Raw genomic sequence first — 16,107 nt, 5'->3', positions numbered from 1 at the left:
AAAATGATAATTTTTTTTAGCTGGAGTGGAGAAGTCATTGTTGACTTTTTAAATCATTGGAAAAGATACACTTAAAAATTTACAAATATCTAATTTTCTTATATTTCCCTATATCCTTACATGTTTCCCTTATATTCTTTGACTTAACTATTATGAAATGATTTATTTATTTGGAACTGAGTGTCGATTTTATCACATTCTGTGGATTTCACATTCAGACAATTCTGCTTTGTGTATAGAAACTGGCTGAGTGTAGAATACTTGAGACTCCATTTAAAATAGGTGTATGGTGGAATGTACTGGACTCCCTGTCAACTGCATTTTCTATTATTACTTGTTTACCCTTGGAGGTTTAAGCTATGAAGGAAAAGATTGGGCAGAAGAGAAGCTGGAACCAAGGGAGGGTTCTCTGTCAGCAATCACCAGTGGGAGAGGTGGCTTAGTACCTGTATAAAGCTGCAGATGAGAGCCGTCAAAGTAGATCAAGACCAGGAAGAGAACCCTCTGAGGTAGAGGGTTATTGTAGGCTTTCCAAATGTTTAAACAATACCTCATTTGCAGGAGGCCTCAAAAAGCAGAACCCTGTCTCAACACCTGAGAGAGGCATTTTGGGGAGTGAGGAGGGAAGGTGAGCCACCTGGCGAATGTAAGTGGCCTCAGTACATGAGCCTCCATCACTTGTCAAGGCCTTCAAGTGTTGTCAGTCTGTTTCTCTGCAGTCTGAAAGGCTTTCCCATGTATCCTTAGGGCTGCCTTGGTCTATCAAAGGCTTTTTTGGGAAGATTTTTTGCAGACATATGCAGTATATCAGACAACAACAGAATCCCAAAAGGTAAAAATAAATCATTACACATATACATTACATATACACATATATGTATCTGTATATATGCATATACATACATAAACATATATACATACATATAAACATACATACACACATACACACCCACATGATGTCCCAGAGGCAAATGTCAATAGATCTAACTAGAAGAGATCAGCACTGTCTTCAAATATGTTAGACTTCTGGCTGCCTTCCTTCCTAGAGATCAGATTTCCTTATTACATCTAGAAGAGTGGAAGTGATCAAGTAATGTGGACACAACATTTGATTTGCTTTTTCCTTTGTTTGTGCTGCAGCTCTTAATATGACAAATGCCACAGAGAGAGGTATTTAAACCCCAACGTGTGCTGTGCTCTCAGTGATTTGCAGTTTTAATAAAATTTGCGGTGCTCCTGTACCCGGCATCAATTCCACTTGCTTGATGCCACTAACAGGTTTGACTTGCTGTCATGAATACATTGTCTATCTAAAAACCAAACCAAAGAAAAAGGCAGAAGTCTTTGATATCCCTGGGGGTCATCATGGGGAAAATTAAATCTGCATGATTAATAAGGTGCATGCTCTAAAAGAAGAGTTTTATCCACTGATTTCCACTTAAGGGGCTATTATGTTACATTCCCATCTAAAAAGTCCCATAGTGCTTTCAAGAAACAATGGCACAGTGGTCCTTTAGTTGAGGAGTTGTCACGAGAGTTCTCTAAGGCAAGAAAAAGTTACATAATGATTATAGCACTGAACAGATGCTACATCAAGTGAAAAAACAGGTAGGCCCTCTTTAACTGCACGTTTGAAGAAAAAAAATGTGCCTCAAAGATTTTTCTTAAATTGTTTACTATAATGGGGACATTGCATTATTTGAAATGAAAAGTTACTGTGACCTGAAATACGCATACTCTAATCAGAGTAAGCTTTGATTTTCATTTTTTAGGTGTCAAAATGAGATGTACAAGTTCAAGCATACATAGGCAAAAAAGGAAACGTTCTTTCTCTTTATTGCACTGATTTATGCAGCAGAGACTCATTTCACACTGTGCAAGATAGAGAAGGCCATGCCTCCGCTGGCCTTAATTTCGAAATGTAGTAACTTTGAATCATGAAAAGATGTAATAGAAAGCTATTAGAACTCGATGGTAATATGGAATTCAAATACTATTACTTAAGTTATTTCCTTCAGGAATCAAATAGATGACTTTCAAACTGTAATTAGTATGTTCATTTCCACGAATGATAAACTAGTCAAGGCATGATTTTTAGAGGGAACTTAACGTACTGGCTAAGAACATGGGCTCCAGAGCCTAGAGGAAACTCCTAAGTTCAGGTCCTCACTCCACCACTTGTGGAATGTCAGGTTGTTTCCTTAGTCTCTTTGTGCCTCAGTTTCTCTACCTGTACAAGGAGGTTAATAATACTTTGTACCTCATATGTTGTAAAAAGGATAAACTAAGATAACATATTTAAAGCTCTTACAAGACTGTACAGAGCAGTCACTCAGATAATAGTTATCAGTGTTAGTTCTCAGACTAATGTATCTTCTGCGCAACAGAAGTGATGATTTAAAAACACTTGTGGAGATAAGCACAGCTCTTTATTCCATGTGTCATCTTTATCTTTGAGGTAGACGCAATCAAGTTCAATGGCAAAAAAAAAAAAAAAACACCCTACATATTTCTTTAAAAGAGAGTTGATTTTTATTAACTTTGGTTCCATCAGAAGAGTAATTATAGGTTTTCAGCTTGAAGTCGTAATTCTGTCCCTCGTTCCACAGATCAGGAAACTTGAGACTAGAAAAATCAGTACTTTCTCCAAGTTAGCAAGGAGCTCAGACGTCTCGGTTCCCAGGCCAGGATATCTTCCATTACCCCATTCTTCAGTTTTCCCTTTCCCCATGTTTATGTTTCATAGACCAGCATGCTGGAGTGCTCACATGCTTTAGCATCAGATAGATATGGGTGCTAATCCTGACTCTGCCACTTGCTAGTTATGTGAGGTCGGATGATTTACTCAACCCTTGCAAGTCTATTTCCTCATTTGGGAAATCGGAGCAATATTACTTAGAGCATAGAGTTCTTAAAATGGACTAAGAGCATATATGCCTTGATAAATACTGGCTGTTGGTGGTCTTGTTGCCTGTTGTTTACATTCTACCCAGAGAATATTGCTGGTTAGGTCTCTCAGATTTCAAAAATAGAATGTCAACATTGCCAACTGCTTCTCTTGTTTCCAAAGAACATAAATCTATCCTCAATCAGCAATGTTTTATACCTGCATGCTTGGTACTTGTCAGAGACTGTAACTCTGGTTTGGCCCCATTGGGACAAGTGATAAGAGAAAGCTTATCCAAGAAGCTATATGAAGATTTGCCTTTACTGGCAAACAGGAAAGGGGCTGTTTATAGAGTCGGTACAGAAACACAGTATCCGCAATAGGAAAATCAAAGCAACCTTAGTGCATATCCTGGGCTTACCGCATATTTTACTCATTACAGAAATAGCGGTTCGCCAAAAAATCTTGTCAAAAATATCGACCATTCCATCATTTACTACTTTAAGGTAAATCTTGAGAAATTGCTTTAAAAATTTAGTGCCTGGGTGGGGGAAAAATGGTCTCTCCTGAGAAATTGGCCTTTTGTTTCCCTCCTTGTCGTGAGAATGGTGTACTTTATTTTTACTTTGTTTTTTGCCCTACCTGGCATGTATCTCAGAATCCAAGTCATAGCACCTGTTACACTAAGCCAACCAGAAGTCTCCTTTGCCTGACACTAATGTGTTATTTCATTTAATTTACTGTCACATCATTAATTATAGTCACTTCAAAACCTCTATGGAAAGAAATGGAAATAACAAAATTGGTGAATTAATACAACTCTTCCTCCAAGGTAGTGGTTCTCAAACTTCAATGCACATCAAAAGCCTCTGCAAATCTTATTAAAAGTTATAGCTCTAGGACGCATTCCCCAGAGATTTAGATCTAATAGGTCTGTGTTAGGGCCTTTTAACAATTTCCCAAATGAACCTAACCCGAGTAGTCTATGAACCACACACTGAGAAACACTGACTTGAGGATTTCTACTTGGAATGTCTTTATTCCAGACAAAGCTTAAAAATTTAAGGAAAAAGTTAGCTTATCCATAATTCATAGGATAAAAGTTAGAATAAGCTTCAAATTTATTCATTTGTTGAGTGCCTACTGTATTTTATGGAATGAGATTATTCCTAAGGATACAGAGATAAAGACATGGCTCATTTCTGGAAAAGTTTTCAAATTCAGTGAGGAAGATGAGCATGCAAGCAAGTAATTACAAAAATTAAAGTTCAACTATTTGCAATGATAGAAGTACAGGACAGAGGAGATGGTGGGAGGTCAGGGAAAGCTTCAGAGAGGTGAGGTCCATCAGGGCTTTGACTGATGAATAGCAGCTCATGGTACAGATCATATCACAGTGATGGGGGTGGGGGGAAGTAGATTTATCATGAGAGCACAAGCTGCTGCTGAGTCAGGGAGTAAAAGACAGACTAGAGAGTACAAGACAGTATCTACTGGGATGCCATAAAAACCAGAATGGGCTGCAATTCAACGCACAGGCTAACACTGAGACTATAACACATGGTATCTTTCTTAGACATGGTTTTCAAATGCCATCTCTTTAGCATGAGGACCTACAGTTTGGAGGCCTGCGGTCATATCTGGGCATCTGGAATTCCATTTCAAAGACCACAGAAATGTTCCCAAGCCAAGCCATTTTAGACAACCAGGAGATTATGGTGTCACTTAAGCTTAAGGTTATAGCTCCTATTTCTTTTCCTGGCTAAAATTTCTGGTGAGCTAAAATAATAACAACAACAACAATAATAATAATAATAATAATAATAATAATAAAATAACTTAAAATAAAAAAATTCTTGTTCTTAATAAACTTTACCTTCTTTGATTGCTGTCAGAGCTCAAGTATCTTCCTTTTCATGAGATTAGGTCCAAAATGTTATTTAAAAGTAAACAAAGATTTTGATAAATGTACCATGGTTATATAAGATGTTAATATTAGAGGAAGTTGGGTGAAGGGTACCTGGAAACCCTCTATATTATCTTTGCAACTCTTCTGTAACTCTAAAATGATCTTAAAATTAAAGCCTTAAAAAGGGTAAACCAAGAAAGGCTTCTGTCCTGGCAATTAAGCAGCTTAGCATCTCCTCCCCACGAAAACCAGAATATACGCTTTTTTCAAGAATGAAAAACATGAATCACAACTGAAGTCCAACTTCTTCATTGGCTTATGGTTAAACTTCTAATATATTTTCAGAACCATTTTAACAAAAATATTCTTAATAGTTGCTCCATCTCCATCTAGGACTGAACTAAAAACAAGTCAACTTTGTGTGGCTCTTATCTGATTTACTTGATAAACACTTCTTGCTCATGGTCATTATTCACCGTCCATATTTACAAGCTAGGGAAATGTTATTATCTCAAAGTCCACAGAATGGTTTCCAGCCCAAGCCACTTGAGAGAATCATGATGTCACAGAGCCAGGCCAGCCTTACTTTGAAGATGCAAAGGAAGGCTGTTTGTGAGCGTGCTGTGTATGTTTTCTAAAGGAGCTTGCATTCTGATTCCTTCAGAGATGGAGCCACAGTGGATAAACCTCATGCATTGCTCTGCTTCAAAGGAAACAGAAATGTAAACAGTGGCAGCACACTAGAGTCGGGTTTCTTTGCTTTAGCTACCAAGAAGTCAGCAAAGAAAATCCAGGTATTTACTTAGGTTTATTATTATTATTGTCACATGTTCTTTTAATGATTGGAAAACAAAATAATCTATCCAGACACAGAGTACCACAGAGCCTCAATATCATTACTTTTCAATAATCGCCTGAGCCAATTTTTGTAAGTAAAAAATAAAACTAAAATGACCCTTTTGCTGCCTGTGGTGCTTGTCTTCTACTAGGCATCTCCAACACAATAATTCGTAAAATACAATGCTAGATGAGACAAATGCGGCCTATTTAAGAATGGGTTCAAATAATCTAGTATTGATTAGCAGCCATGTTTTTTTTAATAATAAGGTCTGAACAATGGACTTCTCTTTCTACAGAATGATTCCTCTCTTCTCAGATAAGTAAGGAATGGATTTAAGTACAAGCTTTTAACACCTACAAAAAGGGTACTCAACACGATTCATATCTGGAATGTAGCTCCCTAAGGCAGACTGAAATTTAAAAACAAAATACACCTTCTTTCTTTGAAGGCCGATGGAGAAATAGCTTTCATCAGTCAGGAAGATACCATGAGCTACAAACAGCACTGAAAAAAAATAAATGAAAGAAAGAGCGAGCTAGAAGACCTGGCTTCAAAATTAGCCTCTAGTACGTTCTAGCTGTGTGTTAGTTGCTTTATTAACTGCTTGGTGCAAATCATTTCATTGAAAAGTGAAAAAGTCCTAGAATGTTTTCCTGACAGTACCAGATATTCAGAGATTTCTTTAAGGTTTTGCCTATGAAGAAAATTATAAACAATGCCATCCTACAAGGAGCAAGAATGTGCAATGGCAGCCTCCATTGAGACTTTGGCCTAGGTGGCCAGATTCCTATTATCTTCTTGGCTCTCCTCACTCTTGCAGTCTGAAGAATGGGAGCCATCCCTCAGTTCTGCCTGTTTCCTCTTCTGGTCTCTTTCTTCCTCTCCACAAGGTCTACGTGACCTATATGATCTTACTAAATGTGTTCATTTCTGCCAGGGAATCTTGATGGCTTTCCCTCCTCCCATATAATAACGCATTTCCCCTCCAAATTTCTTCTCCAATCAACTAACACAGTGAAATGAATAGGAAAAACTTAATTTATCTTTCTTAAAATCAAATCATATTCACACCACACACACACACACTCACGTTCAAAATTGAAGAGCAAGTATAAAAACAAGTGTTGGATATTCATGATTTTCAATGGAATATGACATAACGTATTTTTATATAAATGCAAATAAAAACATATGCAAATTTATAGTCACAGAAGTAGAATATTAGAAAGAGTCTTACTATTCTTTGAATTTGTGAGACTTTCTATGTATGTATTAGTTTTAGTTCTGGGGGTAAATTAAGATAAGAAGGTAAGATAAGGAAGTTCAAAAGTGAGCAATCAGCATGGTAAACTGGAGCTAGCAAGCTTCGAAAAATGAAAATATTTGATGGATTTTTTTTTTTTTTTTGCCCAGTGGATAGGAACAGAAACTAAGTCTTGTGGGTGGTAATTATAAGGAGACTGATTTGGTTTGCTTTAGAATATATTCCTTTTTTTAACAGTATTTTAGAATATATTCTTTTTAACAGGTTGCTATGATAATACTGAGTTCCCCATAAATCAAAGTATTCAAGAAAATGATGGATATACTATTTAACTCAGATGTTGATTATATCTCAGATTATTCCAATAAGAGAAGTCTCTGATTCTCTATTCTAAATGTCTTATTGAACAATTCCAAGAAAGTAGAAAAGGAAAATGAATCACTACCCAGCTCCTTTTTTAAGTATTTTCTTTTTTCTATAAGAGACTGTGCTAAACTTTAGGGGGAAACAAAAACATAACAAAAGTAAAGTATGCTATGCTGTTCCCTGCCTCCAGCCCCAACGGAGATTACACATCAGTTTGGAAGCCAAGACTGATGCATTACACATAAAGCAGTTAAATGGGAATAAAGACCATGAAGCCAAATATTTAAAAATTGATAGGTAGTAAAACAGTAAGTTCAGAGGTCAAGAGGGATCATAGGCTAAGCAAGCAGGATACATGAAAAAACTAGGACTATAGTCTGACCTCGAAATGACCAACAATCTCATACACTGAATGAGTGTACTCAAGCTTGAATAGGTTTTGCAGATTATTCTTGCATCATTTTCTCTAATCTAAAGTGATCTCAATTGTGCATGCATGTGTGTGAATGTGGTACCTACTTGAATAAATATATAAGCATGTGTAAATACATCTGTATAGAGCTGTGTATCTCTACTTGTGCCTAGAAAGAAACGCCGAGAGTCTCTATATGAAAATATAATTTCTGGCAGAACTTCTAGGCCTCCTCCTAGGAAAACGGCAGATCTTAGACAATCTTTCACCTCTTGAGTTGGTTCTGTAGATCCACAGGGGAGGAAAGGGGTGCATTCTTTCAAAATTTCACACTGCTCCCAATTCCAAACAAATCAAGCAAAATGAACATCAGTAACAACAGTAAGTACAAAGTGATAGCAGAGGGAACTCAGCATGGTCTTCGTGATATACTCTGAAGTACAGTCCAGTAAAAGATCAAACCAAAATTAAGCAAAATTGAAAGGAAATGAAGAATGTACCTTCGCTTGTTCCAGAACCCAAAAAAGAACAGTGTATGAGGGAAAAAAAAAAATGATGAGCGAATAAGAGTCTCAAAATTTACTGAGGCCTTTTAACTTTAGTGGAAAAAATTTTTGGAAATAATAGCGGCCAGGGAATGAAGACACTTAGTATTCCCTTGGAGTCCCATGCTCCTCTCAGCTACTCATAGATAGTTACTTGGCTGGTGAAAACCAAAAATAGTAAGATTTGGAAATAATCACAATTGGGTTGAGGAACTAGGAAAACATGCCCAGCCCAAAGGCGTTCAAATGCAATTTTTCAGAGCCAATCTGGCCCACACATGGACCTTCATTTATTTTTCCTGATTATGTCTGTGTTGGAAACCAGGGATCTCTATGATTTCAAGGGTCCACATGACCAGTTTTCAGTATGAAAAAACTGGTATCGAATACCAGGCACTGTTGGGGGTGTTGTTCAAAAAAAAAAAAAAGTGATTTTCTTTTTATAGGTACATTTGACAGAGACTTTTAACTCTTTTAACTATAAATGTATTCAATTTAACAACTTTTAAGTCGTCTTTGACCTTGAAAAAATAAAACCGGAATGTGCCACTGACTTGGTTGGTGGAGGCAGGGAACGTTCAATCAGAATAAAATTTAAAAGGGGAAATTATAAGTTTGCTTACATTTAAGAGGATTGGGTATTAAGCTCAATAATGAGGGTTTCTTACTATGAAGCACATTAGAACAGGGAATTGATGTCTGAAAACTGGAGTGTGGCATTTCTGGCTCTGAATCTACAGCAAAGCTCTGAGTCTCAGATTCCTCGTCTGGAAAATGGGCTTAATAATATCAATTTATGTTTAATCACAGGAATAGGATCAGGGTTAAAGGAGATAACATATATCGCGTGTGCAAATAACCATAACCTGTGAAGAGCTATGCAAATACATTCCTAGCATTCAAAGTTGTTAACAATAGCATTGCTATTTTACACTTATAAACAAATGCTGCAGTTGGCTTGTCACTAATTTGAAGAAAGGTCTAAATGGACACAAACAAACTTTCAGGGAAGAAAAACAGAGCTCTAGGTGGGATCTACATCTGATATAGTTATATTAAACATTTTGGAACCATTAATTTGGCAGTTGTCTCTTTCCTGGGATTTTTTAAAAAATTATAAATTCTCATTCTGCATACCCAATGTAGACATTTTTACATTTTTCTTTATGGCTTGCTTCACTGGTAGTTTCCTACAAGATAATGGTTTGCTCCTCCCTGCTCTCTGAGCAGCCTCCGGGAGTGGATACGGAGGAGAGACTCTCCGTTGGTGGTAGGCTCTGTTCTGCAGAAACCCCCTAATCCTCTGTTTACCACAACATGAGTCTATTGCCATAGAAATGATAGTTGAGATCCCAGATTCAACCTCACTGACTTCACAGCAGGGCCTTGTAAAAGGAGAAGCCATGCTAACAAAGGGAAAGCACAATTTATCAGAATAGTAGGCAGTCTGTTGCCTTGAAAGGGTAATTGTCAGCATTAAAATAAAAATGCATGAATGAGCTATGTTGTTGGGTATGCTGTAGTTTATTTTCTGTGTATTACTGCCCGACTAAGAGTAGTAATTTGAAATTTTATGTCATTTAACAGTTTGCTTGTAAAGGTCAGCAGTTTCCCTTGATTGCATTTGTCTTACTGAAATAAGAAGCAGATTCTAATTAATCTTGTTGCACAACTGATGTTTCTGTGGTCAAAGATTTTCCCTTTTCATGATGTGTTGTTTTTGTTTGTGTGTTTATTGTGTGCGTTTGTTTTGTCTTGTTTCTATTAATAGAAGAAAGTGAACCTGAACAAGATACTAAAGGTATTTTTTTTTCTTTTTGCCCTGCTTCTTTTAAATGTATGGTTCTATTCGATTGTTTATTTTTGCTGACCTTATAAGCAATTCTAAGTGCTGTTATTTTTTTTAGGGAATAACAAACGATGTACAGGGAACACTGTGAGCATTTGACTGAGTGTTATTAGATGGGCTGCTTTATTTTATAATGTATTTATTGACTATTTACTTTTATTAAGTAAACTCTGAAGATGCAAACTAATGACATAAATCAGCATAGGAATATAAATCTCACACAGATTGGAATAGAAAGTTACCTTTTGACTGAAAGCCTTTTTTTTGTGGGGGGAGGGAATGGGGAGGGGAGGGTGTTACAATTTTTGGAGGAATGTAAAAATGTTAAGATGCCAGCTTAGGTTTTTACTGTTATTACTCCAAGAGGACAAGTATTATGCAACTGCTCCAAACCAAATCAATCAAATTTAAATTAATTTTAATTGCCCATAGATACATACATATATTTAGTGTAATATGTTTAGAGGAAAGTAGCTGGAAATCAAATTTGTTTGGGGGAAAAACCCTACCTTGTAGAATAAGAGTTTTTCTTCCAAGAAAGCATCTTCTATCCTGATTAAGATTCAAACTTTGTGCTGTTCTAACCTAACCTTTTATGTTTTTTGGATAAGATTCCCAAGTTCTCATACAGTAGTTTGGCACTAGGAATAAAACTCAGGCTGGTAGTATTAGAAATAGCACCTCCTTATCTTAGGATACTTTTCTATTTCTAAACATCAGCTGCTTACAATCAAATTTAGATAAAATCATTTCACCTGCCCCTGTGTGATTCTTTTTGTTTGTTTTTATTTGCTTTCACTTCAACTCAGTCATTGCTGGTTAGAATCAAGTAACGCCAAAAAACAAACAAACAAACAAACAAACAAAACCCTCCTTCAAGGACACTAGAATAAAATAAAGAAAGGAAAAAATGAGAGAAAATAAAATCCATGTGAGCTCACTGTGTCCTTTGAAATAATTACTCAGAAACAGAATTTATAAGGGACTTAAGTATTCCTCTGGTCCTACTCCCTTAACAAGAAAGGAGAGGTAATTCATCTCAAGCCAAACTGCTTGTTCATTTTGAGACTGCCCTAGGTCTCCACTGCACCACCACTGCAATTTCAGACTGAATAAGAGCTCTATCTCCTTACTACAAATTCAAATTACCCCTTAAAATGACAATCAATAGTAAGATTTATCATGTTTCTGAAAGTGCTTTGGAAAATGGAAAGAGAGAAGGAAAGAGGCAAGGATGGGTGAGAATGAGAACATAATATGGTTACATTATAAAGGACTTTGGAAACACTGGCTGCTTAAGTCCAATTTTGAAAGTATGGTTTTCAACCGGCAGTTAGCACTATAAATTTACCCAAGAGAAACTGAAGCCCAAAACTCATGAATAAATACCACGAGAGAAAACCCAGGGATAAAGAGATTGCCTGTGTCTATTTCCCATGATGCAGATGAACAATGATTTGCTTGCCCACAGGAACTGGAGAATAATGGATAAGACTATAGAAAGAAGAGTTGCATCGTGTTTTTTTTCTTTAAAAATCCATACCAAAACAGTTGTAAACATTTTCCAAATTACTAAGTAATGTTGTACCCCATCTATTAAGTAACTTGTTTATGTAACAAAAACACTTTTATACTGTTTTTGATGCAAATAAAATGCAAGATAGGGATATTCAATGGACATATTACTTGATATGAAATATACCACATTACTTTTAAAACTGATAACCTAGAATGCATTTTCAGTTTGGGGCTACCAGCAAAATAATGGGAGTTTATTACTGAATTACATCTAAGCTTATTATTACAGGTGTATTTTTATCGATGGAGGTTAGTCTGGCATTTATTTTTAATTGCAACTGGCCTTACTGTTTTCAATGTCTGATAACTATGGTGGCATTTCTTTCATCCCTCCTTCACCTCTTCTGCTTGAAACTGGTAACAAATGCAGAAGGGTATAAAAAAATATCAGTTTTATTGTTGATAAAGCTGGATTGAAAAATAAAACTCTACTTTTTCATCCAAGAATTAGGCTAACATCTGTTTCTTCATCCTCCTCAGGCCCTCCCCACTCTTTAACCTTCCACCCCTAGTTGTAGGATGGAGAAGCCCTGAGCTGGGACACTTGATGCACATTAACCCCATACCCTTGTTGTCTGAGGGTAGCTGGGAGAATGATGGCCCCAAGAGGGCTGAAATACTCATAACATAGACAAGTCCCTTTCTCCGATCTCATCAATCAGAAGAGTCACTCATTCATTCATTGATTCATTCACTCATTCAACAAATATTTATTGAATGCCTGCTATGTACCATGCAGGGCTCTATCTACCTATCAGTCAGCCTGTGTTAATGAACAAAACAAGCTCTGCCCTGTGATGCTTACATTCCAGAGGAGGAGACAGCCAACAAACAAACAAATCCATAGTTATGACATGGTGATAAATGCTATGAAGAACCACAAACAAGGGTAAGGGAATGTGCTGAGAAACATTCTGATAAGGAGACATCTGTGACCTTCTTTGGGGGCAGGGGGAAATTGGCAGGAAGGGTGGAAGCCATCTTTCAATACTGAAAAAAGGGGGCAAGTTCCTACTTTATCTTTTGACAAGAATGTGGGTATGCAGAAAACAGCTTCCCTTTTATTCCGGGCCTTTTCCCCTCTCCACCCACTGGACTTAACAATGTGTCTGGAGAAGCTGGAGCTGGTGTACTAAATTAAGAGCATATAGACTGTGACCTGGTGAATGAGGGGGCACAAGCTACCCACACGGACTTGCAAGGAGCTCCCTCAGCATCCCAGCTCCCACTTTGGGGAAGTGAAACCCATGGGTTCGTTGTGATTGAAGGCATAGTTTCAACACACCCACAAAAAGGAAATAGAATCGTTAAGATTTATTATTTACAAATCCCAGAAGCCAGGGCCTGGGGAGCATGCTGTGAGCCCAGGGAAGGGAAGTCCTCTGACCCCAGCCACAGAGAAGGAGACAGAGTGTGGGATAGCAAGAACCTATACTTAGAGGTGATTGGGACGGAGAAGACTAACTTTTCTCAGGCTTTACTCTAAGTGGTTATTTTAAAAGGTGCCCAGGAAAAGCAAAGTGGGAACTTATGATGGACATCCTAAACTCAAGTCCTTATCTAAATGTCTAGACTCTGGGTGTGGCAGGGTTATCATACTGTAAAATACCAAGGCAGCAACTCAAAAAAAAAAAACAACTTTGTTTTTTTCAAAAGGTGTTTTTCTCATCACACAATGAAACCCTGGCTCAGCCGAGGGTGTATCTGCCCTTTTGGAGGAGGAGACCAGAAGTTTATCAGCACAGTCACACCTTCAGGAAGCCACTGCAAATGCCAATAGTGCTTCTTCATGTACCATCCTGTGCCCCACTGGACGCCCCCAGAAGGTTCTGATATGGGACAGAGCAGTATATTAAGTAAATTCACGGCAAGGCCATGTTGACTCTATCTTATTTACCATCTCACATTATGCTGAGCTGTGTTGTGCAGTATAGATCATCAAAAGTTCTTCAGTGAGCCCAAATGATATTCTAAATAATATAACACTAGCCAAAAGGAAAAAAAAAAAAAGGCTGTAACTTAGAACAAACTAAATCCTCCCTTATTACTGCATTTCCAGGAAGAATTTACAGTCCCCAAATGAAAACTCTTGCCTCTATAAACTAAAGCAGAAACAGTGTTTAGATTTCATTCTCCAATTTCTTAGTCTTCTTCTCTTTAGCCAGAAGGCTCTCTTTCAGGTTCAAGGGTACACAGTTCTCTGCAGCAGCTGCTGGCTACACTTTTCCAGTACCTATGGGCCTGAAATAATCCCACTCCCAATCTCTAAAAGATCCTGCTGTGTTCAGATTCTGAGAGGCAATGGGAACCATAAGATGATGAGTACAGTAGTGTCACACTCAAGAAACGTAAGACACACAGGTATAGCTGCAACCCCAACAAGTTCTTTCAACCGAAGGATGAACGTGGACTCAGCTATGCTGTGCAATCCAGGCCTCCATCACTGTTGGCCGACAACATTAGAAAAGGAGAAAATACCTGAGAGCAGTCAGTCTCTGTCGGTTGTCAAGAGTGCACAACCTGTAGGCTTAGGCTAAGTTGGGAGGAATCTTCCATCAGGTGGTCAGGTGGGTCACCGTGTGTCACTCTGGTAAATCTGGAAGAAATGTGCCCTGCCTCCTCGCCGGCTGGTCTTCTTGGGAAATTTAGAATTTCCGGTGAGGACAGCCTTGGTCACTTAGTCTTGATTGACACTTCCTTCAGAGTCATTCATTATGCGACTTTTTATTTCCTATTTCACCTTGGAGCCCGGCTTTTCTGGAACTTCAGTCGAGGGACAGGCTTCACTTCCTCTTTTAAGGTGGCATTTGTATCCCTGACTAGCAGGACTGGCTCCGTAATTTGTGGGCCAGGTGCAAATGACAATGATTTTCATTCAAAAATCACGAGTAATTTCAAGGCAAGGACAGCAGAACGTTAAACCAAGCATGGGCCCCTCTTAGCACGGTGCCCTGTAAGACCACCCAGGGCCTCTTACGCTTGGAGCCAACACTGCTGACCTCTATGGCTACCGCCACTCACCCTGCTAAGAAATTTCTCAGGCTCTATATATCACCTGCTAGGGAAAATTTTCCCACATTCTGTTTCAACTTAGAATCATCCCTCATAGAATTTTGATCTAAAACTGCTGTAGGGCGCCTGGGTGGCTCAGTTGGTTGAGCGACTGCCTTCGGCTCAGGTCATGATCCTGGAGTCCCGGGATCGAGTCCCACATCGGGCTCTCTGCTCAGCAGGGAGTCTGCTTCTCCCTCTGACCCTCCCCCCTCTCATGCTCTATCTCATTCTCTCTCTCAAATAAATAAATAAAATCTTTAAAAAAAATAAAATAAAATAAAATAAAAAAATAAAAATAAAACTGTTGTAGAGGGGCACCTGGGTGGCTTAGTCAGTGAAGCGTCTGCCTTCGGCTCAGGTCATGATCTCAGGATCCTGGCATCGAGTCCCGCATCAGGCTCCCTGCTCCGCGGGGAGCCTGCTTCTCCCTCTCCCTCTGCCCCTCAGGCTTGCTCTCTCTCAAATAAATAAATAAAATCTTTAATAAAAAAAAAAAACCTGTTGTAGATATTTCTGAGGCTCTTAGGACCGATGCCTCTGCCAAATGATCCTCCTCAGAGCCTTACTTTTTTTCAGTTTTGGGGTTTTCTAAAACTTGATGCTATTTAAATGGCAAAAGAAGTGTGTGTCTCATCCCATGTTTTCTGGAGCTGTGGGGTAGGCTCACAGCAATTTTTTAAAATGTTATTATAAAACTTTCAATCTCACAAAAAAAGTAGATACAGTACTATAGTGAACCCCCATGTTCTCATGACCCACCAGCAACAATAATCAACAGTCTACCGATTTTGTTTCCTCGATTCCACCACCATGTTATTGCTGCTGGTTTCTTTTAAAGCAAATCCCAGACATTAGTTCAATTAACCAATACACACGTTAGTGAAAGGATTTTTTAAAAAAAACATAATCACATTACTATGTTCATTACTCCACCCATCCCCAATTAGCACTAATTTCTTAGTACCATTTACTACCAGGACTGTGCAATTGTTATCCAATTATCTCAAAATATCTCTCTACATCTGATCCGTTGAATAAGAATCCAAACAAGATCCACACCTTGCATTTGGGTTATGCCTCTAAAGTCTTTTTAACTCTATAATAATTCCCTCTTTCTCCCCACCCCACCCAGTACAAGTTATTTATTGAGAAAACTAAATAATTTGCCCTATTGAATTGTCTATATTCTGGATTTGAATGAATAGCATCCCCGTAATGTTGTTTAACCTGTTCCTTAACCTCTTTTTTTGTAGGTTGGTAATTAGACCACAGGACTTTTTAAAACCAGGCTCAGTTTTGTTTTGCGGGGCAGATTCAGCTACATTTTAAACATTTGATGCATTTTTTTAACCACCTGTTGCCTTAAAGATGGAGCCTTCCTTGCCTTTTCTTTCTTCTGGCT

At 38.1% G+C, this 16,107-nt stretch overlaps 1 protein-coding gene across 6 annotated transcripts in view; it reads left to right on the top strand.

The window, feature by feature from the left end:
* MUSK (muscle associated receptor tyrosine kinase) overlaps positions 1-16,107 on the top strand; it is an 87,256-nt gene that overhangs the window by 27,288 nt on the left and 43,861 nt on the right. For 2 of the 6 annotated variants that reach the window (XM_035016085.1, XM_035016086.1), the window contains exons 6-7: positions 1,141-1,170; positions 9,996-10,025. The exons of 2 other annotated variants lie outside the window; for them this stretch is intronic. In XM_035016085.1, coding sequence (XP_034871976.1) covers positions 1,141-1,170; positions 9,996-10,025 — 60 coding nt within the window. The remainder of the gene's footprint in view (positions 1-1,140; positions 1,171-9,995; positions 10,026-16,107) is intronic. 2 more of the 6 variants (XM_035016088.1, XM_035016087.1) reach the window with 1 other exon arrangement.

Source organism: Mirounga leonina, unplaced genomic scaffold (assembly GCF_011800145.1).
Source record: "Mirounga leonina isolate KUSES-001 unplaced genomic scaffold, KU_Mleo_1.0 Mir_170, whole genome shotgun sequence".
Lineage (NCBI taxonomy): Eukaryota > Metazoa > Chordata > Mammalia > Carnivora > Phocidae > Mirounga > Mirounga leonina.
This window is presented reverse-complemented; position numbering and strand designations above follow the sequence as displayed.